The sequence below is a fragment of the Pocillopora damicornis genome, chromosome 1 (assembly GCF_964200805.1).
Source record: "Pocillopora damicornis chromosome 1, jaPocDami1.2, whole genome shotgun sequence".
Classification (NCBI taxonomy): domain Eukaryota; kingdom Metazoa; phylum Cnidaria; class Anthozoa; order Scleractinia; family Pocilloporidae; genus Pocillopora; species Pocillopora damicornis.
In genome coordinates this window covers 37,002,288-37,028,634 of record NC_142670.1, presented here as the reverse complement: position 1 = coordinate 37,028,634, position 26,347 = coordinate 37,002,288, and the positions used below count along the sequence as shown (strand labels likewise).

Below are 26,347 nucleotides of genomic sequence, written 5' to 3'. Positions count from 1 at the left end.
GGATAGTCAGTCTGCCCCAGTCTTTCTCAATTTCTCTGCTTGTTCATAATAGTTACGATTATATATTAACGGTGAGATAGTACAGGACAATGATCCGAGGGCGCAAGTGTTTCGAAATCGCGAACGAAGACAACAACAACACCAACGAACACAGGAATCACAGAACCAAAACTACCCTCCAGTCCAACAAGGGGGTTCTATTTTTGATCAACTTAACAATCGACTGATTTCCGCCGTTTTTCCTCGATGGAATTTGGAATTTGCCCTGGTTCTTTTTGGCTTCCAAGGTTTGTTATTGGTGGGCGTCCTCTGGTTCATCATGCAACAAAGTCGACGATGAGCAAGGTGTGAACTTCGTTAAAAATTAAATCGTATGGCATTCACGGATTTTATTCAAATTTGAAACAGCTTCTACGTGTTGTTGAAGTCACGGACTCACTGCTGAACAGAAAATCGCGGTAAATTAGCATACATAGTGTTTATTATTATAGAAGGCACTTTTACAAAGGTAGTTAGGTTAATTCTGGTGAATTATAGGAAGAATTTGATTAGTCAGCTGATCAAGAACTGGCGCAGATTTTTAACGAGTGGGTTGAATGTTATGTTGTGGAGGCGCGGTGGCCTCATGGTTAGTGCGCTTGACTCCGGATCGGGTGGTCCGAGTTCGAGCCCTGGCCGGGGTCATTGTGTTGTGTTCTTAGGCAAGACACTTTACATTCACAGTCCTTCTCTTCACCCAGGTGTACAAATGGGTACCAGCAAATGTGCTGGGGGTAACCCTGCGATGGACTAACATCCCATCCAGGGGGGAGTATCAATACTCCTAGCTGCTTCATGCTAAGAAAACCACAGTGAAGCACCAGTCCCATGGGCCACTTGGGCCCGTATAAAGGCCTACTTGAATGTTATGTTGGTGGGCCACTCTCTTACATCTCTTTTAATCAGAGTGAACAATTATTCACCAAAGTGGAGGTGAATAATGGTGAATATTTACAAGTTGAGGTAAATATACACCACTTTCACCAACACTGAAGTCAATAGTAGTTTTGACCTTTCACTCCCAATATCTCATTTGTAATTCTTGTTACTTTGTGCCTCAGAACTCTTATTATGTTAGTTTGGAGAATTTGGTATTGGATCAAATAATAATCTCCTGACTGATATTTATTCTTATCACTCCTTTGCTTGATATTGTATTGGTGTTGTGAGGAGAAATACTGTCTTGGTCACACATGGGAGTTAGAGGGTTCAATTGTCAGTTTACTGTAAAGTGGTTGGAAGTTTTGCTTTTAACATGTGGTTGAGTCTCATCTAGGACAGGGTGGGGAATAATATGTGCAAATCAGACCAAAGCTGACCAATCAGGGTGCATGAAAGGCACTCCACCAGTGTGGTATTTTTTAATCGCTTTGCTTATTCTCCTTACTGTTTCCCTTACATCTCCTGTGGTGCTGACAAGAAGAATTTGTTTAACGATCAAGAGCTGCCTTAGTTAGTAATCATTCCTATATTCCAATAGCCAAAATATTTCATTCAGGATAGTGTTACACTCACTGAGTGATATACGTCTCATTTTTGTATTTTCTTATTAACTTTTATTTTTCATCTTTTTATTTTGCTATTCACTATTTCAATATGTGCTACTGTTGCTTAACTTTTAATTTTCTCAAGCTAGTTTAGCGACAAATTGCTTGAAATGTTTTGAAATTTGCTCCGTACTTTTATTTGGTAATTTTTTATATATTTTTCCATAGCTCTATATAGAAATGTTTTATCGTTGTTATATTGTAAACAAACTATCTAAGTGGACTGTATAGGTTACTTCCGAGATGGACAAGGGTCTGGGACCTCTCTCTTGAAGTGAAAAGTTTTTGATGTTTAAATAATTTTTGCCCTTAAAAATAAGAAATCCCTTGCAAAATGATTTTCAGTTTATCAAGTAAGGTTTTCAGACTTAAGCTTTTGTCAATTTGAAGGAGGTGACCTGTTATGTTTCAGTGTCATCGTCATTGTTAACGGTGATAATGATGATGCTGATGATTGTGATTTTGATGACGCAAATGATAACGGTAATGATGATAACAATGTTGCTCTTAATAATGATTGTTATGGAAAACGTTAATAACGATGACATGACCACAATGCTAATGATATATGATGACGTTAGCTCGATTATATGACTTTTACAACAAGAATTTTCTATATCTTTGGTTCATCCTTCAGATGTTATGTACTTCACCGACTGCCACTTCACATTTCTCGATTCAAGGCCTGTTAAAAAGGCAGAGAAGAGAGAGGCACAGAGGGTTGGTGCTTACATGAAAATCGTTGCTCCTTCACTAACCGACCTGGTAAGTTACAGAAAATTGTGACATTGAAACGCGTTTTCGCCACTTAAGAAAATCTAAAACTCAAATAAAGTACGCCCTCTGTGACTGCAGTATACTTATTTCATTGTGTTATAATTTTCTTGATTGACAGAAAGCGCTCAAATGCAAGAAAGCGTAGAAATATCAAGATTCACTCCACTACCCAGTACCACAAAGGCTCCTTTGGAAACACAAGGGGACGTTTGGACGTATTCGGTACAACTACTCTGGAAAGAATTCTGAAGGCAACAAATTTATAAAAAATGCTCAGCTTTGAAGCTGAAAACTATTTTACAATTATTTTTGTAATTAAGGACCTTGTGCTTGGTGAGGTTAGATTCCATTCCTCTCATCACTAACTGAGTTCGAGCTCCGTACTGTAAGATACTGACCAAGATTTCCCTCTCGGATTTAAGGCCCTCGCGCTCGCGCTTCGCATGGCATTCCTGTCATAACTCTATTTCAGACTATTCTTAGCAAATCAATTTTTCCTTGAGCATAGAAAATGCGCAGGATTCGCAATGATAGTATCGTTGTTTTATAAATAAGAGCTGGTTTGTCCTATCTTCCCACTCAGCTTAATTGTCAAGGAGAAATTAAAAAAGAGAAAATATTTTAAAACCTTTTGGATAAAATAGAGTGGAAAATCTAATTAAAACAGAAAGACTACGTGAACATCAATAAACTTCGTTACTGAAAATGAAAAGGTAGCATTGATTTATTGATTTATGGATTGGGCATGGCTTCGAGGTAGTAAGACGTGCCGTTCCGCGCTCTGCTCGAAAAGTATCTAAAATGGCTTCAAAGTTTTTAGTATGAGTATTCTGCGCTCAGGAAAGAAGCTTAAAGTTCAGTCTACCATGTCGGCGGAAAACGTTGCGGAGCTGAGTCGCCTGGTGAAAAGTCTTGCAGAAAAAATCGATAAGTTGGAAGCTTCGAGCCAAAGTCGCCATGATACTATCTTAACGAAGCTGACAACGCTTGAAACTACAACGAGCGAATTATCCGCAGGTTTAGAAGGGATGAACCAAGAAATGGAAGCAGTGAAACAAACCTTGCAGAAGAAAGCTGATTTAGTACAAGTGGAACTACTTGAGAAGAAATTAGAAGAAATGGAGAATCGTTCTAAGAGAAATAATATTGTTATTTGGAACATTCCAGAAGGTGCCGAAAAAGACTCGTCCTGCTTAGCGCTTGTAACTTCGATCTTGACGGAACACATGGGCCTAGAGGAGATAGAAGTAATGCGGGCCCACCGCACAAATATCAAACAAAGGCAAAGTCCTACAAGTGGTGCAACTCTACCTAGGCCAGTTCACGTATATTTATTAAAATATACCGCCAAGGAATACATCTTGCGTAATGCGGCCTCTAAGTTAAGAGAGAATCCTTTCCATGAAGCAAATCTATACATTTCAGACGACGTATCAAAATCTGTGAGGGAGCAGCGCAAAAAGCTTAAAGAGAGGCACCTGAATGAAATCCGTAGTCGAGAAGATGTCCAATTCGCCTATATTCCTTGGAGCGTACCGGCCAGGATCATTTTTAAATTGAATGGTGAGTCAAAACTTAAGTCCTTCTACCTGCAAGCTGAAAATGCCAACACCAGCTAAACCGACTACTGGACTTGATCGCGTATTGCTTTACTATCAAATATACTATCTTTGCTCTAGAACTGTCTACAATATTTTAAGATGAATTATCTAGCTCTTCATTTAATTTCACGAATTCGAAGGCCGCTCTTTGTTAATCTTTTTTTTTTTTTGACAAATGATAAAATACATTTATAGGAAGCCATAATTACTGTCAATCATGTTATTAAGTTAATATTTATCGGTTTGGAGCGAGTGCGGCTGAAGGGGAGAGAAAGGATGCTACACTCCTTCAGGAGGAAAGATGAAAATTTGAAATTTGATATTATTTTCCAAGCTAAATTATTTACTATGTGTTTATATTTTTGTGTCAGTGTTTTCGTTTCTTTGTGTAGAGCGATGCAAATAATTATTCAAAGGTGTGTTATAAGGCAAATGGTCTTCCAGGTTTTTTCCGTACCAAATAAGAAAAATCATAGCAGAAATGAGTGATTTTAGAATGCTTTCATTAAATGTTAGAGGCTTGAGCAATTTTAAGAAACGACGCGCAATTTTTGCATGGTGCAGAAAACAAAATGCAAATATTATTTTTCTTCAAGAAACGCATTCAACTGGAAACAATGAGAAACAATGGAAAGCTGAATGGGGTGCCCCTCTGGAGCTCGCTCATGGGAGTAGTGGTTCAAGGGGTGTTGCAATACTCTTTCGAAAGGGGTTTGATTGCAAGATAATTAAAAAAGTCATTGATCCCAATGGGAGATATATTAGTATTGAAGTTCAAATCAATGATGAAAAATATTTTAGTGAATGTTTACGGTCCAAACAATGATAATCAAGCTGTGCAATTCTATGATCATTTAATTGACGTTCTAAGGAAAGAAGGTCTCGCTTATGAAGATAAAATAATAATAGGTGGTGACTTCAATTGTCCCATTAATCCGCTACTGGACAAAAAAGGTGGGATACTGGTATTAAGGAAGAAAGTTGTTGAACGCATTGAAGAATTACAAACAACATTTAATTTGCATGATGTATGGCGTGTAAAAAATCCCCAAGCAAAAAGCTTTACATGGTCCCAAAAATCTCCATTTATTTTTTGTAGATTAGATTATTGGCTCATCTCAAATTCACTTCAAGACTTGATTAAAGATGTCAACATCATTGCAGCAATAAGGTCTGATCACTCAGCAATTTTCTTACATCTACAGGAAATCGAAGAATGTCAGCGAGGCCCGGGGTTTTGGAAAATGAATACTTCCTTAATGACTGATGAAAATTTTGTTCAAAAGATGAAAGAAAAGCTAGACCAATGGAAAAAAGAGGGGGAGGAATTTTCAGATGTGAGAGTTGCTTGGGATTGGATTAAATATAAAGTCAGACTCTTTTGCATAAATTACTCAAAAGAAGTAGCTAAGACCAAAAGGGAGAGAGAAGAAATGCTGCAAAGAAAATTGCAAATTGCTCAAGCACAGTTTCAGCAGGCCCCCTGTGAGGAGGTCGAAAAAATTCTTGATGAATGCAAAGCGGACTTGGAAAATTTTTATGAGGAAAAGGCTAATGGATTAATTGTGCGTGCCAGGGCGAGGTGGCATGAATACGGAGAAAAGAGTACTAAATATTTTTTTAGTTTAGAAAAGAGAAATTACACCAGGAAACACATAAGAAAGCTCTGTTTAAGTGGAGTCATTACTAAAAACTATCAAAAAATATTGGATTCCGCTACGGAGTATTACAAGAACTTATATAGTAGCAAATTGAAGGTAGACCAATCTGACTCATTACATCACTTTCTTGGAAATTCGAATATTCCACGACTATCGCAAGAGGAAAGATTAAGCTGCGAGGGTCAAATAACCATAGAGGAATGTGTTAAAGCACTTGATACCTTTGACACGGGGAAGACGCCTGGAAATGATGGAATTCCTTTTGAATTTTATAGAATTTTCTGGAATTCTGTTGGTGAATTAATGACGGAAGTTTTTAATCATTGTTTTGAGCTAGGGCAAATGTCAAATTCTCAAAAGCAGGCGATCATCACCTTGATCGACAAAAAAGGAAGGGACAGGATGTTTTTGGAAAATTGGAGACCAATCTCGTTGATTAATGTCGACTCAAAAATCGCAACTAAGATCATCGCAAATAGAATAAAAAATGTTCTTCCCTCTGTAATCCATGCAAATCAATCCGGTTTTATGAAGGGTAGGTTTATTGGGGAAACAGCTCGTTCAATCTTAGACATTATCGCTCATACTGAATCACTACAGTTACCAGGTGTTTTACTGTTTATTGATTTTGAAAAAGCTTTTGACTCCATAGAACATGAATTTCTTTATAAAGCATTAGAGTGTTTTAATTTCGGACCCTCCTTCATGAAGTGGATTCAAACGTTTTACAATAACCTCTCAGGTTGTGTTCTTAATAATGGTTTTTTCTCTTCTCCTTTTCAACTAGAAAGGGGTGTTAGGCAGGGAGACCCTCTGTCGCCTTATTTATTTTTAATTGCCATTGAAATTATGGCGATATCTATAAGAACAAATGAGAATATTGAAGGCATAAAAATCGGGGAAGATGAAACTAGGTCTCTGTTGTACGCCGACGACATGACAGCTACTCTAGCAAATATTTCATCAGTCGAAAAAGTAGTACAAATCCTTAATGACTTCGAAAAATGTTCTGGCTTAAAAATGAACCTTTCTAAAACCAAAGCTATGTGGGTTGGAAAAAACAAAAATTCTTTAGAAACACCTCTGGACCTTGAGTGGTGTACAGGTGTTAAGACCCTAGGTATTCACTTCTCCTGTGATCAAGAACAAGTTATAAAACAAAATTTCCAGGATAGATTAAATGAAGTTCAAAAAATGATTAATTTATGGAAACTCAGAGGTCTCTCCCTATTTGGCAAAGTAACAATAATTAAATCTTTCCTAATCCCAAAATTATTATATGTTTCCTCAATAATAGAAACCCCACCCGAAATTATTAAACAGATGGAGAAAATGTTCTACAAATTTTTGTGGAAAGGCCCTGATAAAGTCACAAGGCTTTCTGTGATAAATACTTTAGAGAATGGTGGACTGAATCTCACAGACCTTGAGCTACATATTAAAGCATTAAGATTGTCCTGGATTCCGCGTCTCATAGATGAGAAGGAAGGGCCCTGGATTTCTTATCTCAAATACAACTTAAAAAAATACGGAGGATGTTTTCTTTTTAGATGTAACTATGATGTAAATGATCTTGACTTAAGTCTTAGTAAGTTTTACTTACAGCTTCTAAGATGGTGGGCGGATTTTAGATGCTCCTTTTCTGATGTGAATTATTCTCAAAATGTAATTTGGAATAATAAGGATATACGAATTAATAATAAACCTGTTTTTTATAAAACATACTTTGACAAGGGCATAACTTATTTGAATGATTTACAGTTCGATGTTGACAATGTGCGTTCTTATGAATTCTTTAAGCAAAAAGGACTTAACACTAATTTCCTGACTTGGACAGCCTTGAGATCTTCTATTATTAATATGAAATCAAAAAGCTCCTGCCCCATCCCCACAGCGGGTAATCTCGATCCTATGAATTTTGATTATAAGTCTAAATCTTTTAATGCATATACTGCAAAGTGTAAACAGTTTTATTCTACGATGATAACAAGTAAAGCGAGAATCCCGAATGGCTTTAAAAAGTTGACAGCGGATTTTGAGCTTTCAAATGCGCAGGAAGTTTTCTCTATTCCTTATCTTGTTGCGAGCGAAACGTATGTTTGGTCGTTTCAATACAGAGTATTGAATTTCATTTTGTTTACAAACGATAAATTGTTCAAAATAGGGTTAAGTGATTCGGACAAGTGTTCTTTTTGTGGAACCTATACGGAAGATCTGTACCACCTCTTCTTTAACTGCTCCTTTGTGCAAGCTTTTTGGAACGTATTTACAGTCTGGTGGTTTGATCTTAGTGGCGAATATTTAATTTTGTCTTTAAAAGATATTATGGTTGGCTTACTTCAGAGGAATGATCTGTTAAATTATTTGATAATTTTAGGGAAATTGACTATTTGGGAATGTAGAAAAAATAACACCTCTCCAATATTTAGATTGTTTTTGCACAAGGTTGAAGTTAAAAAACAAGTTGAAAAAATAATTGCTATAAGAAACAGAAAGCTTCGCGATTTTCAAATTAGATGGGAATTTCTCATATAATTTTGTGTTTGCCCTTTTTTTAAGGAAAAGAATGGAAGACCAATGCATAAACTTAGATCTCATATTCTTCCTTGTTTATTAGTTTATTGTAGTTTATTTTTGTTAGAGAATTAACTGGGCGTCGCCATCGCCGGTGTGTCACTGTGCAATGTTAAAAGAAAATAGTACTTTTTGTATGTAATGGCATAATTAGTAGATTGTGTTGTTAATAGAGCTGGATACTGTAAGTAGTGTAATTATTAGTGACTGTAAGTAGTGTAATTATTAGTGACTGTAAGTAGAGTAATGTAAATAAGCATTGTAATTAGTGTAAGTGGTGTTTCATATTGTATTGTAAGCATTGTGTTTGTAACAAACACAACTTAAAGACGAGACTAATGAAGAAGCTCTGATAACTTAAAAAAAAAAAAAAAAAAAAAAAAGCATTGATTTATCTCCCCTCCCTCCAACCTGCCTCCCCCTCCCCCCAGTGTACTTTCTTCTCGAGTTGTTCTGTCACGGTATAAGAGTAAGGTGATGTCATGCAAAAAACGTTTTTTATTTTCTATTAATAAACTCGAACTACTACGACAGTTTAAGCTTGTCATATGCTATTTCTAGGTTTATTTTAAAAAATGTTTTTTAATGCGTTTTAAACAAAAGGCAAACTACAGCTGTATTGCTTAACCGTTGTAAACACCGCGCAACAAGGATCAGTCTACAGAATAAAAACGTCTAAAAGGCCCTTCTCACTTCTTTTCTTACATGCATCTATTAGAGAAAAACTCAACCTATCAACAGCATTATATAGCGCATGTTGTCTAAGAGAATAAAAATTGTTAACATTATGAAACGAACTTGTTATGAAAAAATTATTAGTCTGAATATAATTAAGAGCAATACCAAACATTCCCGGTATCATTCAGTTTAACACTCGCTCCCAGATCCTCTCAGTAATTCTCCTTACTTTCTGCCATACGATCCTTATAATTTTAAGTAAGAGAACTTGGAATTGGATCAACTAATAATACCCAAAATTAATATTCGTCTATATTCTCATCACTTGTCTGCTTGATATTGTAATGATGATATAAGGAGAAATTCTGTCTTGGTCAATCATGGGAGTTAAAGGCTTAAGCCTGCCAAGTAAATGTTACATGCAATGCCTAGTTCAATATTTCTAATACACTAAAACCGCAACTGCGCATGCACTCAGAAATTGACTTACAAAATTCACGCCATCAACTTTTACCTGAAATCTGTAATTGAAAAGAGGCCCCTGAAAAGTGACAAAGGAATTGAAATTTAAAATTGAAAATCGATGGAAATGTTCACGCCTAAGAGGACCCAAGGAAAAAAGAAATTATGCCTGGCACGCGAAGGTTTGAACGACAGTATTTCTACGCTCTCCTGGCCTACCCTTCAGGAACCTCTGAGTTTCATACTAAGTAAACAACTTATGGACTAGAAATTTTTAACTCTTGGGGGGGAGGGGGTGCTGTTTTAGAGGATTTTGGGGGGATCAGTCGTCGCTGACAAAGTGTAAGGGGGGACTATAGAAATTTTGATGTCGATTAACTGCCAGTGTGGGGGGGAAGGGGAAGGGGAGGATCATGACAATTTTACAGTGACTAATGGGGGAATCAGGTAAATTCAATAGTGACACACCCAAAATCCTCCCACCCCTCCCCAAGCGATAAATAATGACCGGTCTCTTAGAGTCTTCGTACCTGGCCCAGATTAAAGAATTTTCCTCTCTCAGCAAAGAAAAAGTAAAGTAATCCTGATTGACACGAAAATTCCCCAATTTTTTTGCTCATATCCCTAAGTTGGCCCAGTCTGAGTTCACTAATTCATGCACAATCGTAATGTAAAGCAAAGCTTGAAGAAAAATATACCAGAAAAATAAGAAACCCTAACCCTAGGTCTCCAGTTCTGCAACCGCTGTCAGTGGTACCCTATGCAAAATACTCAGACTGTCATGCAAACCCGGGACAGGAAGTAAAAAGGATGTCAGTGAGAAGTCGCATATGAAACGAGCCACTCCTTGTTGAGGGGGGCAGGGGATATGGGTATTGGCCCTGATAAAGATCTAAGTCATGTCCTGATTTCAAGAATTGGCAACCAATTGGCTTGATTACAATATAAGTGTTGTTGGTTAAAGAACCATTATTCATAACATCACTACATATATATTCAAGGCAAGTGGCCAATGCTGTCCGATTATCCAATAAGGGTCTCGTTATATCAATACTGTAGCCGTACAGGTATTTCTTGTTTGCTGGGTAACTTTTGGCTTTGAACGCTGATCTCCTTCCGGTGACTTTTATCTTAACATAAAATTTATTTCCATCACTGGGCCACTCGTAAGTTCTAACTATGCTCTTATAACTATCGTTAGGCGACCCCAAGGCCCATGGGATGGCGTACGGATCATTATATTACACGATTATTTGCTGTTTTAAGGAAAATCCATACTAATTTTTGTAAATCTAGGACACATTTTCTTGCATTTACAGTTCCAGGGATACAACTGATAAAGTTGTCTGCGTTAGATTATTCGTTTGTCAGCTCTGATAAATTGAGGTTGCAAATTCGTAACATCCTTTTATCCACCAGATGCAAAACTAGTAGGTTGCTTATTTGTGATTTGATTTTGCCTCTCGATCGTTTGTTCCTGGGGGAAATTTTCAATTGACTATACTACACAAGTTTGTTCAACAGTTATCGTCTTAAGACGATTCATTAGAACACAAATCAAAACAACACCCACTTAAAAGCTATCGAAAGTCTCGCTAAGAATGCAAAGAATTAATAGTAGTAATGAACCGCGATTCACTGCAACGAATGGTATACTCCCTTTGCGAAGAGGCGTACATGACGCGTATTTAGCTAGATATGAAATAGTTATTTATCTTAAAAAAGTCAACTCCTCAGAGCAAAACCGGTTTACTACAATCATTTACGTAAAGTAACCAGAACTCGCACGAAGCAAAATAATCAGATTACACGAACGAGGTGTGCTGACCACGTGTACCTGCTACGTCACGTTTAGGTTAGATATATATAACAAAACTTTCACTGTGAGAGAAAGATCGCTAGCATGGAAGGACGAACTTCCTTTCTTGATGAAAAGTCTTACTTGAAAACAAACGCCTCCCATAATGATGTCAGTCTTCTGCAAAATGTCAAGTCCACGTTGCAATGCCTTCACAAAACTTCACGTTCAGGGTTTAACTATAGAATGAAGGATGACAAGCAGTAGAGTCACTTCTAGGTATCATCAATAATGCTTGAGTTTTGGCCAAAAAATAAAATATCGTAGATCATCTCTGTTTATAACGTAGCTACATTCTAATGCGCGCTCTGATTGGCTAATATTTATGAAAAAGAAATGGATGGTTCATAGAGATGGTTCAGGCTGACGTCATTGCAATTTCATCAGTACAGAAAAAGCGACTTTTCAGCGTGAAAAACGTCTCACTATCAGTTATAAAACCAGTGGACAATGTCTGGGACACGTCCATCCAATTTGGGATGCACTTGGATGGTTGGGAGAGCACTTAGTAGCTAGAGATGTTCTCAGCTGCACCTCGAGCATATCTTAGGCTACCCTCGTGCTCTCCCAACTATCCGCGTGCATTCCGCATTGGATGGACGCACGCCAGACATTGTCCATTCCTAAAAAAAAAAAAACAATAAATAATAATTTTAGATGTTCTTCAAGTAATTTTTGGTTTATCCTTTGCCTTAACCCCCAGACTGATCATGACAATTTGAACGTAGACAGAAATTAGATTAAATCTTCCATGACAAAGACGCCATACACCATTGGCCATAATGGTTACAATTATCTAGCTAAATTGGACTTTCAGCTTCCGTGCGTCAAATCAAAATGATGCAAACAATGACAATTTATTTCTTTGGGGCAAATCTATTTAAAATTCAGAAGAAAAGATTTAACAGATCGATCACAAGAAATTTTCTCAATCGAGTAAACATTAAAGCTTTGACAGAAACTATAAAATACTATAAGCTAATTTTTCAACCAAGGGCATTACTGTGCAATATACCAGCCACCATGCAGAAGAGGTTTCATTGTTTCTAAAAACACGGCTAACTTCCGCACAGCATACGTGACCTCAAGAGACAAACAGATTAACATTTAAAAACTTCGGGTTGAAAAAGAAAGTTGTATAATCATGTATTTCTCCCATAACAGACCGTTCTCACTATGCTAACTTTTAAAGGCGTTGACAGAAAATTTCATCAACTTGAATGGTACAATTATCAAATTGAACGAGGATTAAGTGGCTTAAAACCGTCCTTTATGAATATTTTGTGGAAAGTAAAAGCAAATATGTTCATAACATTTCGCAGAATGATTTTTTTCTGACAGTCACATCTTTAATTTTTGAACACTTAAATTGAGCATTAGGACTCTTCGCAACGTGAAACTTCGGAACCCTTCCAAAAAACCGAATTAATGAAGTATTCAGTTAATGAATAAATGAGTGAGTGAGGGAATCAATAAATGAAATTTACAATGAGCGAATGACTAATTGACTGAACGAATTATTTCTTTTGTAATGAAAATTGATTAACATACCTGCATGTATACTCCACGGATGACCAGGTGGAAGATTTCACAGATGATATATCTACTCCACCATAATGTTGGTCATTTCTAAGACATCTCGCCTCGCCATTTTGTTCAGGCACTCCCGAAAAGGTGGTAAACATATCCGTGGTTAAAAACGGAATGCAAAGCCATTTTTCCTTTCCTTCAGAGGTGAGTAGAGTTCCCGGACACAATCCTTGGTTTGACTGTACATCACTCAAAGTCTGAGCTGTTTTCTTATGCTTGCATGTAACGCCCGACGTCATTGGAGTCAAAAGAACGACTGTGCGACTATTAGCTCTCGGACACCTGAACTGGAAACAAGCAACGCTGCCTGAGCCCGAGGTAACGTTTTCTGGCATCCTGATGTGAAAGCCGAGAACAGTTTGGGCATTTGTATCATAACTAGTGATCATAAACAAAGTATTCCTGCCAGTTACTTTAACTTTGATAAAACAATATTCGCCCTTTTGCGAGATCCACTCAGCGGTCGTAACATTCATTTTGAGCAATGCGTATTCCGGATTGATGTCTTGACGTGGCTTAAACACAAATTGTCTGCCTATTCCTGGCCTATGTGGATCGTTCAAGGACATTTTGCACTTCTGCATTTCAGTTCCTCTACCGTCGTTTTCGTAAATCGGCCCACTTCGATTCACCAAGGCGCTATGAAACTCCAATGATTTAATAGTCTCACCGCCGCCTTCAACTGATACAATATCACCATTAACGTGTTTTAAGTGGTTTTTAATATTTTCATCAGTATCATAATACTTGGAATCCTTTTGGGCTTGAAGGTAATAGTCCTTGTCTTTCCAAATCTCCATGCAAACCACGCCTTGATTTGTGGTGCGCTGAACATATCCCCTGTTGTCTTTGCGGATGGCTGTAATAACGACGTTATCCTCTTCTGGAATGACTGTTACACGTAAGCCGACTATCGCATGTGGCCGATCAAAGTTAAGACTTTCCCTAGCTATGGACGGTGTCACAGTTCCTGCAAGAAAGATTCTGTTGGTTCGTTTTCGTCTACGTTTGCTTCCATCTTCGAGAGAAAAATCACCAGCCTCTCTCCACCGTCCCGTCTTCCGGTCAAGCCAATAAAGTTTGACGGATGCATTACCATCAGAAACAGTCAAGTTAAGTTTTTCTGGATCCAGGTACACTTTCATGGGCTTTGACATAACTAGAGGTTTACCATTATCATCCTCCATATTGAGCTTAATCATACCATACGTCTCAAGGATTTCTTCTTGGCCGTCTTCACTCACGGTGGTAAAATCTCCAGGAGCTGTCAAGATGTCAGAGAGGTTACGTGGATCAGTGACACTAACTGAGACTTTAGCATTTCCCCGGAAAACTGAGCCATCCTCAGTCAGGAGGGAGTTTTCGGGAAGCTCAAGATCAGCAAAGCTATCGAGGTTACCTCCTAACGGTAAATCCAATGGTTCCGACGCGTTAAAAATGAGAGGCTTTGGTTTCTCTCTCAGTGTCACCTTATACATTGCCTTCTGTCCTTCGTTTAGAAAAAAAATTTTGTCTTCCTCCTGAAATTTCTTAAAAATTTGATCTTTAAAAGTCACTATCGCTCTTTTCGTATCCCGTGGAACAGAAATTGAAAACATTCCATCAGCATCGGTTCTATCAACTTGTTTATCATTAAAAAACAAATCTACAAATTTCGCCGCTTTGCCATCCTGACCAAAAGTAACACCTTGCATTATTGTTTGTTCGTCGATACATTGGTCACAACCGCAGCTTTTTATTTTGGAGAGAGTGAATGACATGAAAGCTCCACACCTCACAAGGACGTTATCAAAAGAGCGAGGCCCACAGCATTGCAGAGGCTCTGAACAAGAAGAATTAAAGGTGTCTTTCCTCTTCACGCATGCAACACGCTCACATTCTCCCACGTCTAAGATTGTAATGTTTGTGCCGTTTAAAACGCAACCAGGGGGCAGCGTCTGGTTCTTAGAAATAGGCGCCGAGGGGCATGAATCGTCCGACCTTGCTGAAAATGAAAAAAAAAATCCCTATATATCATGAAAATGACGTGATAAATCATAAAAATTACAATTTCTTCGATTGTGATTGGTTTAAAATTCCTATTTTCCACCAATTCACTTGCCAAGTTGCTGTCGGACAATTTGTCATAGGACAGTTTGTTATCCATGGGACAGACTAATCAAGCAATCACCTTAAAAGTTGTAATTTACATCAACCAATCACATTCAAAGTCGTGGTTGGTTAAATCAACCGATCACAACCTTGGTTTCAATCACCATAGAAACAGTGTCCAGACTCCTAAGTAGGGGCTTTCTTCAAAATTGAATTTTTTCCCCCTTGAACAATGTCAATATTTTAGAAGACAGTAGTGATTTATAGCATTTTAAAATGTCTTTGAGATGATTTAAACGACTTTTTCGATGAAATTGTAATTTTTATGATTAATTGGTTGTGCGGTTGTCCGATTTTGTTATCATTTCAGACCAAATTGGACTCCACTTAGTCCTATATTACCATTAAATACACACTTCGTTTATTTGGCGAATAATTTCTTTCCCTCAAGTCCACCACTGGTTCATTTGTATGGAGCTCAAGATTTCTTTATTACTCTTTGTGGAGTCTTGTAAAGAAGTGACAGCATATAAGATAATATAAGTGCAGGAAATCCCACGAAACCGAGAAAATTTCTGAATTAATGGGTACAATTACTGTTTTGAAAGTATTTTATACGATGTACTAAACACAAGGGAAGGATCGAAACTGATTTGTAGCCACGAACGCGGTTATAATTAGCTGCATCATTTTAGTGTTGCAGATTTTTCAAGTAACGAACGAAGAATACTTACCCATGACTTTCAACTCTGCCGCTTCAGAGAATTCGGAGCCAAACTGATTTACCACACGACAACGGAAACTTCCATTCAGACCAGCGACGTCACTTATCTCAAGAGTGTTGTTGTAACTGTACAACTCTTTGTCAATGACATTGTTCTCCTTAAACCTAAAGTGAAAAAAAAAAAAGCGTCACAGAGAAGCGTTACTCCAAATTTTCCATGGGAAAACATTGTTTTCCTTAGTGTGTATAGAAATGTCGCTTTGGGAATATTAAATTTCTGCTTCCCATTACTTATAAACAAAAACCTGCCAACATTTACATCATTGGCTAGATCAGAATGAAAAAAATTTCGCAGTCACATCTTCAAGAAGTAGAGTACATACCACTCAATTTCCGGTGGAGGGTTCCCTTTTCCATGACAACAAAATGTAACAGCCTGACCAGGCATGCGCATCTTACTTTTAGGATGAACTGTAACAAATGGTGGGACTGCATAAAAAAGTAATGTATTTTTTAAATACCTGTTGGATAAAACTGACTTTTACCAATTTTCTTATTTCTAGAGACCATTTCTAGTACGTGCAAAGTGCAGCCTTTTAACCTTTTTACCCTTCAGTCACTCCTTTGATCAGCCACTTCTCCATTCATTCAGTCATACATTCAATTTATTCTATCGTTCAGTCGTTCAGTCAGCCAGTCAGTCAACTAGTCAACAAGTCAGTCAGTCAATCAGCCAGCCAGTCAGTCAATCAGTCAGCCAGTCAGTCAATCAGCCAGTCAACCAGTCAGTCAGTCAGTCCGTCAGCCTGTCAGTCAGTCAGTCAGTCAGTCAATCTTTCCATTACTCAGTCAGTCAATCAGTCCTTCCATCAGTCAATCAGCCAGTCAGCTAGTTAGAAAGTCAGTCAGTCAGTCAAATGAATAAAGGGGGTAGGTTTCTAGAGAAACTGCGGTTAGTCAGTGAATCAGCTAGCCAGTCAGTTAATCAGTCAATCAGTCGGTCAGTCAGCCAGTCAGTCAACTAGTCGTTCAGTCAGTCAATCAGTCATTTAGTCAGCCAGTCAATCACTCAGTCAATCAGTCAGTCAGTCAGTCCTTCCATCATTAAGTCAATCAATATGTCAGTGCATTAATGAGTCAATAGTTGGGACCCTCAGGAGATCAATAGGTAACAAGTCTGTTATGTGCGAGTCAGAAGGCCAGTAAGTTCCAGTCTCAGTGTGTATATAGACCACTGATGTGTTAGGTTGTCTTTGAGTCTGTGGTGTAAGAGGTCAGTAACTCTGTAAGTCTACCTGTCATTGAGTTAGAAAGTTGCCTTATGGTCTCTAATTCAGCAGGTAAGTAAATAATTCTGCTAGCCAAACAAAGGTTAATTAATTCAATTAGTGATGCGACCATCATTGTCAGAAGGGACAGGGCTGGGACAGACAAAAAGTAAAAGGGAGATGATAGAGGATGGAGACGCAAACTCAATTGAATAATGAGATTAACTTATTTTAAATTAAAAGTAAACTATATTAAACAGACATTGAGCTGACCACCAAAATTTATGGCTTATAGGCACATACCTGCAAACTCTAATTTTACAGTAATCATAGCCATTGTTGGAGTCAGTACATTGGCTTTTTCTCTCGCGGGAACAAACCCAGATTTTTGAAGTAGTAATTCCTGCTCACCCGCGCAGACACCCAGAGTTGTGAAGTGTCCACTGGCGTTTGTCTGTGCAAGGATGTTATACGGTGTCTCTGCCAGTGATATGTTTACTTCTGACAGTGGCACGTTCTCTATTGTCAAAATCCTGCCGGAAAGAACATGGTGATAACATGTACATGCGTCACAGGCATCATTCAGTGTTCCATTGGTGCAGTTTCTTGAACAATCTAAAGCAGTGATAAGATGAAATTTATGTCTTAATTGTAAATTGACTTAAAATGAAAAAAGTCCCATTGTTTTTTAGTCTGGGCATTGCCTGGCTAAAACAAAAAGCAGTGGAGCACAGCAACCAAATTTAACTTAAAGAAACAACAGTCTACACTCTTTGTGGTACGTTGCTTCTTTTTAAGTAAATGTAATAAATGCTATATTCAGTAATAAATCTGCATCAAATGTTTTCTCTCTCTTTAATTGCTACATGATCACCGAGCTGATGAAGCTTTAAAACATGGGAGGGGAGAGGGGAGCTCATTATTGTACACCAAACCTAGCCTTCACTCAAATTTCCAAAAATGACTTCCGCGATCTTTAACAGTGCCTAAGAAGGCAGTCTGACAACATCATATCATTTCACCAACAAATAACTTCATCTTATTTCATCATAAAAGAATAAAATAGAATAAAATAGAATAATAATAGAAATTTAAATCAAACCAAGAGAAGAAAATGCCCAATCATGATGATACAATTTATAAAAAGACTAGATTTTGAGGAAGCAGCAGGTGTTCTCCCCCACCCCCGGCTGATCTCCCGCCTTAGAAGAAATTCATAAGGAAGTCTACAGAATCTACATTAAGAAGAAATCAGTCACTCATCCGTGACAGCACCTTAGAAGCAACAATTACGGGATAAACAATGTCACAATATATACCAAGAGAACATGTCTACCTGGGCAGTTCCATTCTGCACATGACACAGTCTGCGAAGATTTTCCAGCACATGAGATAAGAGTGAAAACTGCCCCCTTATTAATGGCCACGCATGTTCTGTTACGATATCGTGAACCAGTACCACATGTTTTGGTGCAATCACTCCATGAGCTCCATCGAGACCGCTTAGATTCTGAAATTGATGTAGTAATAGATTGCTAGCAAAATGGGTAGAAGGATGACAGCTTTATTAGTACAGGCCTGAAATTTTTTCTGGCCTAATTTTAACTACTACTCAAGTAGTGTTCATTGTGGCGAGGATCGCTTTCATATTCACATCTGCAACTCAGAGATATGAATTTCATATATTCACTGTCATTTATTCACCACTTCATGGGTTTATTTGAAAACAACATAATGATCAGCTCCCAGTTGGCTCGTTATCTCAGTTGGTAGAGCACTGCATCAGTATCACAAAGGTCATGGGTTTAAATCCTGTACAGGCCTGAATTTTTTTCAGGCCTTATTTTTTACTGTTCAAGTAGTGTTCATTACAGTAAAGATCACTTTCATATTCACAGCTTTATTAATGTTTATCATTTCCTCAATCAATACAGGAAGAAGAATGTTCAATTTATGTCCTCTTCTGTTCACAGCTGCATTTGATACAGCTTATCATGATGAAGGAGAAAGAGGGCAGAAAGGAAATGTAAAAACCAGGGACAAAATATCAATTTCACCTAGCTCAGAGAACATATGAGCAAGAGTGACTGAATGATCAACAAGTTTTTTTTTTTCATTTGTTTTTTGTTATTGTGAGGCAAGCAACCAACTTCAATGTCACAACCAATGGGCTGCATTACGTGATTGAAGCAAGTGTCACATTTTCACCAGTGGGTGTATTATCAAAAATCTGACACCCAAAACTGCGATGAAATCATAATACATATCTTAAAACACAAAAATCAAAAAGACCAAATTTAAAGATCCATGTTTGATTGATGATGATTCACTAGCTTCATTCATGGAAATACAGCCACCATTAGGAAACAATTCTTGAACACGACTCTTAAGTAAATGTATTCCCTTAACATTCTATCTTCTGATTTCCATCACTCAGACGAATAAAGAATTTCAGACTCACCTTTGTTAGGCAAAAGATTCGCGATAACTGTTGGGTCAGCCACACTGCTAAATGGGTGTACTTCACTCGTCAATGATATTATTGAAGAAACACTCGCTCTCATTTTCTTTGAGCTTAGTGACACAATACTTGATAGTGAGGGTGTCTGAACTTTCTCAGAGACTGCCAACATAGCTTTTGGTGAAGGCATTGTATTCAACGATATCAGTGATGAGGTGGCAGCTACAAAGAAATCAGATTATATAGCACAGTCCCCTTAAACTCTGGCTGCTAAGCAAGTCTTTGACCCCAAATGTACAACATGGGCGATTACCATTGTTTATTCTGTATTTCCTCTCTCAAAGGAATTAAAATGTAAGACGCAAACTCTAAAAGCAACAGTATCCACCCATAATATAAGTTGTAGATTGAGTTTCATGCAACAGCCATGCAACTTAACAGAGTATGAATAACCTTAAGATATCATAACACTTGTTTTAGCTGTATACTTTGATAAGAGAGCACCAAACAATTATCTCAATCCCTGTTTTAGTACCACTGGCCATAATCGTTCAACCATATTCCAAGGCACTCGAGCTCACCAAGGACAGACTGCCCTCTTGTTTTAAGAAAAATAACATATTGTACTCATGTGAATTTGACAATGCTTTTGAAAGCAAACACTTATGACATCAGAATGTGTCTAATAAGGGAAATTGCTACCCACAAAATGTTTAATTCGGATCTTTCCAGGAGATTAAACTAAAGAAACTAAAATAAGGAATTTTACATGGGCAGCTATACCAAACGGAAGAGCTACCTGCCCCTGGGTAGGAGTGATAATTTCTAGAGCAGTCAATGAATATGTTGACAATTTCAGCTTTATTCATATTCCAAATAGCCACAAAACGTTACTTGAATAGCTCCTTGATATGATTTGAAATTAATTTCTAAAGGGAAAAAACTATGGATCATTGTTGTGCAAACTGATCATAGATTTTCTGGAAAAACGCTTATGGTCTTTTACTAGACCTAAGACATCAAACAACTCTGGCAGGTTTTAAGATAAAAAAACTTGGCTGCCGTGGAGATCAAGGTAAGGCTACATAACTTGGCTACAAACCTGGTTTCTTTTTCTTTGTTGTAGCATAAATGGCCATAGAAGATCGACTCAGTGACGTCTGATAGTGAACAGATGAAGAACCTTCGGTAGTCGTTAAAAACGAGCCTTCTTGTTTCGATGTCAAAGTGTTGAAAATAGACCCTAAAATCAAAATTATAACAATAACGGCAATGATATGGTAATAATAACAATAAGAACTAAAATAATGGCAATTTATAGTTATATCAGAAGAACTGTTCGCCTTACCCCTGAGTATTTCAATAAATTTAGCAGTAATGAGGCTGTTAAACCAATTACTCTAACCTTGGAAAACAGATGTTCTAGTTGTTACACCAACAGCAACTTCGGAGTTTGTTCTGCTGTCTAGTTCTTTACCGTTCGGTTGCTCTTGAATGTTTTCTAAAATAAAGATAGAACAATTTTTATTACTCTTTCCTTTGGGACTGCTGAGAAGTGAAATATAGCTAACCACAAAATTTAGCGACCTCAGTTAATCAATAAAGGTTTTATCCACCATTGGTATCAGTTGTCCTTTTTTTGTATCCTAAAGCTGAATGGACTGTAACAATCGCAATTTGCCCCAAGATCCTTCGTATTAGACGAGCCAGCCGTAAGAATATTGGATTTTTTATATAATGAGTATACGCCCACAATCAGAGGAACAAAAATTTACACGAACAATTTACCATCCTCAAGAAATGTCGTGGAAAATTTTAATGCTTATTTTACGATCTGCTCTTTATCCAAGAAAAGAAACCTATAAACTGAACACTCAATCTGACTCAGTTAAAGCAAACTATCTACTACTACTACTACTACTTATCTACTACACTCTCTACGTTCCACATTGAGGAGCTTTTAATCATATGCAACGATCATATGTAACGATAATTTGAACTAATATACTGCTTTGTTATTTTCTTTCAGTACATTCACTGATCAATAATTTGCATCACAACGAACAATGAACACATAACACATCTTACCACTGGTGCTTTCAGGTTTCCCCTTGCCTCTCATGTAAGTGGAAATCAATAGAGCAAAAAGGACTCCCACCACCACTAAAATAATAGCAACCAGAATTGCTGTAGGCAAACGCCTTTTTGGACTGGAGGACTGTAACTTCGTCACAATATACTTATTCTTGCGCGGATTTCTGTTCCACGAAGGCTTCATTTCTTCCATTTTTCCTTCAAATGGACGGGATGTAAACAATAATATGCATTCACGGAGTTATTTGTCTGATAACTCTCGGTAGCTCAAGGGCGTGAAGTGTTTAAGCAAAACTTTAGCCTCCGTTGCTGGCGGTCTGCGATTTTGGGGGCGGAGAGAAAAATTAAATACCGCCTGCCCACAAACGGTAGGTTTTCGAGTTGTCTGTTCGCTGGTGAACTGGAATTACTGATTGGCTGAAATGCTGTCATTTCAAATGAGATGTCATCAAAAGTGTCACTAGCCTTGCTACCATCAACAATCCAAAATAGTCTACGTTGTTGGCGGTCTGCGACTTTAGGGGCGGAGAGAAAAATGAAAATATTTTTAGTTGAAATATACGTAGTCTTCTCCAAGTTACCGTATTTTAGCTTCAGTGGACTCTTACAAAATCTACAGAAGTCATTGACACTTTCCACCCTTGGTTTTCGTCCTGGTTTCGTCGGTTTTTTAGGAATTAGAATGTTTTGCATTTTACCGCACGTGGACTTGACAGCTGAGAAAAGTTTTGTTTTGAACTCCACGCTTGAGCAAACATGTCAAATTACGCTCTCACTCTGATTGGATGTGAAAAGGAGAAGTCCGTTATGATTCGATGAGCAGGTCAGTGGGCGGCTACTCGAAAACCTACCGTTTGCAGGTAGGCGGTTTTTCATTTTGCTCTCCTCCTCTAAAATCGCAGACCGCTAGCAACGCAGGCTAAAATTTTGCTTAAACGCTTTACGCCCTTGAGCTACCGAGAGTGATCAGACAAATAACTCCATTAATGCTTATTATTCTTTCTTTATTCTTGGGAGCCCCAGGAAAACATTTCCCTCGATCGTATCCGGTATGACTGACTGATTAATACCAATATTCTGCCATTTTTTCAGGATTCCTATCATTGGAAACTACGTTATTTTAATTTTGAAAAGGACACTCAACCTTACCACAGTGTTAATCAAAAACGTAATTCTCTTTACTGGGTTATTAACTTTCTTTAATGTTTCGTTCAGGAATTTAGAGCAGATATGATCAATTTATGTCATGCCTCACTTTTTCAGCAACAAAATCAAGCTTTTGAATGGCCTGTTTTCTATTTAGTTAGTACCATCAGAGTCTATTCATTAAAGGCATAAAAAAGCTGGCTTGTCTTTTTTTTGTCAACTGACTGATTAATACCAATATTCTGCCATTTTTTCAGGATTCCTATCATTGGAAACTACGTTATTTTAATTTTGAAAAGGACACTCAACCTTACCACAGTGTTAATCAAAAACGTAATTCTCTTTACTGGGTTATTAACTTTCTTTAATGTTTCGTTCAGGAATTTAGAGCAGATATGATCAATTTATGTCATGCCTCACTTTTTCAGCAACAAAATCAAGCTTTTGAATGGCCTGTTTTCTATTTAGTTAGTACCATCAGAGTCTATTCATTAAAGGCATAAAAAAGCTGGCTTGTCTTTTTTTTGTAATTGTCAACTGGCAATGGAGTTGAAATATTTCAACTTTTATCTTTTTCCTTTATTCGGGTTTTTTGAGAATCCATCCAAAGATGAAGTGATTATCTACAATCAATGTGCATCTCTTAGAGTTGCCATTCAACAACATCTCAAATCCAAGTCAAAGTTACCTGTAACTATAACATTCCATGGTGATGTCCACAAATTTCTTTTCAAAAAGATAGGAATTGTCAGGGATGGTTGGTATTTCCTAAACAAAGATGACTTTCCCTGCAAATATTTTCCACGCTTTTGGGGCCACTGTGCTTACAGTCATGGCCAGGGAGTAAAAGTGTTCTATCCAATAAAGGTTAGACATTTTATTTCCTGGTCTCCAAAAAAATATAACATAGATGACCACAATCCTTCCCTTAGAGCTTTTCAGGAGAAGCTTACCTTCATTAAAGTAGCTGTTGGAGATGACTCTTAGAGTTGAAAGCATTTTCTGTAAGTATTTTCCTCTGATTTTCTTAAGACCATGCAGCCTTTCAACATATTTAAATATTGTTATACTTACAATAATATCACATATTTTAGTTTCCAATGGGAGATAACCAAATTAGCAATGTGATTTTTTTGCACATTTTGATTTCTTATTCGTATTAGATTTACTGCTGTTTGCAGACTGTTTTCGTTTTCCCCTTTTGGTTTTTTTGGGTGGAGGCTCAACTGCTACTGCCTCCTCCTCTACGGGTTGCAATTCTTTGGGCTTGTCATAGCTGAGGTGTTTGCGTGTTTTTCAGTATGATTTGATAGTGTCTTCCTAGTACTCAACAGTTTTCTTTCTAAAATTTCTGGGTTGTCTTTCCCTGTGTTTTAGAGAACAAATGCGATGTTCTGCTTGCAATATGTCGGCAGGGTCATCAGTGTGATTTGTTTTTCACTGCAGTATTCGTCTTGCATCATCGTTGTTTTTTTTCCACACTTGAAAATAAAATTTATAGAAGCAGGATTTCTTGTTTTCAGAACTTTGGTTGCTATATTTTTCTTTCCCAAAAATTCTAAAAAGTTTACCTTGACCACTAAACTGCCTGAGGTTTCCATGTCTGGTTACCATATTGGGAATATGGTATGCTGCTGCATGCATGTAGCATGTCACACGTTCTTTTGCATAAACAATCCACTTTTCCCCTTAAGTGGAGAATGTATCAATCCAGTTTTTTATCTAAAAAGATAAAAAAATGTATTAAAGTTTAAATGGCATAATGTTCTGTCTAAGGAACAATATAGTTTTGGGGAAGTGGTAAGACTTTATTTCTTCCAAATACGATTTTACGGTAATCATCAACACTAAATGGTTGAGAAGAAGAAATTAAATCGAAGTACATGTCAAAAAATCCCTGCAGGAATAGAAAGAAGTGAAAACCATTAAATTCCAAAGTATTATCAGTATTATCCAAAAGTCGTGGTCAAGTTCCAAGAAAACGAGTGGTGCAACGAGGAAATGATGGTTTTCTGGCTCAGAAATATGTAGAATAAGCCAAACATGTTTGGTCAACCAGGCGATAGACTTCTTATCTATAATGCGCATAGAGCTCAAACAACAGAGAGGGTAAAGACCATTCTGACGCAAGAGTGCCAGACAACATTGGGGCTTGTAACTTCGGGCCCAACGAGCAAGGTTCAATTACTCGATGTTACATTTAATGCGGAATTTAAGAAAAGTGTTGACAGACTAGCCACGGAACACTTGTCCGCAAATCCAGAGAGCTTTATGACGGGAAAAGTGACTGCTGGTGATCGGCGTGTGCTTTTCACGAAATGGGTGGGTACGGCAAGTCAAGAGACCTCGCGCCGGCTGAAAGACACAGTGATCCGTTCATTTGTGAAATGCGGAATTTCACTACCCATTCCGGTAGCAGGGACAGTGAAATAAATATCGATGGTTTACCGGACTACCGCATGAGTGAACCAGCCGATATAGAGGAGATCGAGTTCTTTACTGACTCAGAAGAGGAAAGATAAACTGTTTCGATTGTAGTGCATATACTGCTAATCGAATTACAAATGTGATACTTTCGACGGTAAATTGATTTTCGAATTATCTTATGTCGATTCTCATGAAAATCTATAAACTCGTTTACTAATTTCATATCTATCAACCTAACCGTAATTAATACACACATATTCTCCATTATTTTTTTCAAGTTTGAACTTGTCAAAACATTCCATTTTTTATAGCATGTTCTTCCAGTTGTTCATCACGTATAGGGCAAGTAAACTCTTCCACATTCTTAAATTCACGATGAATTTCTGAATTACAATTCATTATTTTTATTCTAATATATGAGATTTTTCTTGGGAAAGTCTTCTTGCTTTTTCTGAAAATGTCACGCAATGGAAAAATGATGTGAGATCATAGCGCTATTCTCCTATATTATTTCAACGCTTTGATATTATAAAATGATTCCATCAAATTATTCCGTTCCATCATGTGGAAAGTAGTATAGAGAGTCAACGTTGGTACCAGTTGGCGATACCAGCCACTTTAAAAAAGTCATCTGGTATCGCCAACTACTATGCTACTTACAACGGTCAAGGTCACATCACTGAAAAGGTAAAAATAAATGTGTGGTCTGGCAGTGCATGAAAAACCAAGGCTCACAAGAATCGCACAAGGATTTCAAGATAATCTAACAGGCCTAAACAATTTCCAACCACCTAGTCAGAACATCTCTTGTTAAGTAGTTCTCAAATACTTCTAATTTAATAGTAGTTCACAACAGTAAATACGCTGCAAATGGCGCTCAAAAGAGGACACTTCATTGTCTACTGTGGGTGATTCCGAAAGAAAACGAGTATGCGCTTTACTTCCCGAAGTAGGAAGTAATTTGTGATCAGCAATTTTCCTGTGAGTGTTGTTAATAAGTTGTTAATAGGCAACAACAGTCCAACATCATCATGGAAGCCATCGCCCTCACAGAATGAAACTTATAAGGTCTGATTGAGAGGTCTAGTCTAAACTACTATGGCTTTTTTTTTTTTGCATTATTTTAGGTTTTTTTTTTCTTTTGTTTACTTCAGCCCTCATAAAATATTCCTAGTAAAGAGCTATGAGGAAGGGAATATACGAAAAGACCACCAGACCACCAGTGAACTAATTAACCGAAGTCAATCCGCTTGGTCTAAAATCAGCGGCTAATTAACTACATTCTTCAGAAGCTGAGCATTGTGTACCTATGGTGGTCTGCAATACTTATTCTTTTTTGTTTCCTTCTC

General features: G+C 37.5%; 1 protein-coding gene and 1 long non-coding RNA gene across 2 annotated transcripts; one reads left to right on the top strand and one right to left on the bottom strand.

Moving 5' to 3' along the window:
- Positions 1-50: 50 nt before the first annotated feature.
- Positions 51-3,070, top strand: LOC149053613 (uncharacterized). The gene is made up of 3 exons (XR_016187702.1): positions 51-345; positions 2,224-2,351; positions 2,482-3,070. It is a non-coding gene; the product is annotated as an uncharacterized LOC149053613 (long non-coding RNA).
- Positions 3,071-8,683: 5,613 nt separating this feature from the next.
- Positions 8,684-21,730, bottom strand: LOC149053612 (cartilage intermediate layer protein 1-like). The gene is made up of 10 exons (XM_089209521.1): positions 21,420-21,730; positions 20,737-20,832; positions 20,434-20,574; positions 19,332-19,553; positions 18,207-18,380; positions 17,174-17,485; positions 15,986-16,091; positions 15,613-15,767; positions 12,749-14,771; positions 8,684-11,376 (listed from the first exon to the last, which is right to left on the bottom strand). The coding sequence occupies exons 1-10, from the start codon at positions 21,616-21,618 to the stop codon at positions 11,373-11,375; spliced, it is 3,432 nt and encodes a 1,143-aa protein (XP_089065647.1). The 5' UTR covers positions 21,619-21,730; the 3' UTR covers positions 8,684-11,372.
- Positions 21,731-26,347: the final 4,617 nt, after the last annotated feature.

Coding starts and splice junctions, on each gene's coding strand:
- LOC149053612 (XM_089209521.1), bottom strand. CDS start 21,618: ATGGAAGAAATGAAGCCTTCGTGGAACAGAAATCCGCGCAAGAATAAG. Junction 15,768..15,985: donor CCTCCACCGGAAATTGAGTG/GTATGTACTCTA, acceptor TTTTCACTTTAG/GTTTAAGGAGAACAATGTCA. Junction 14,772..15,612: donor GGCAGAGTTGAAAGTCATGG/GTAAGTATTCTT, acceptor TTTCATTTTCAG/CAAGGTCGGACGATTCATGC.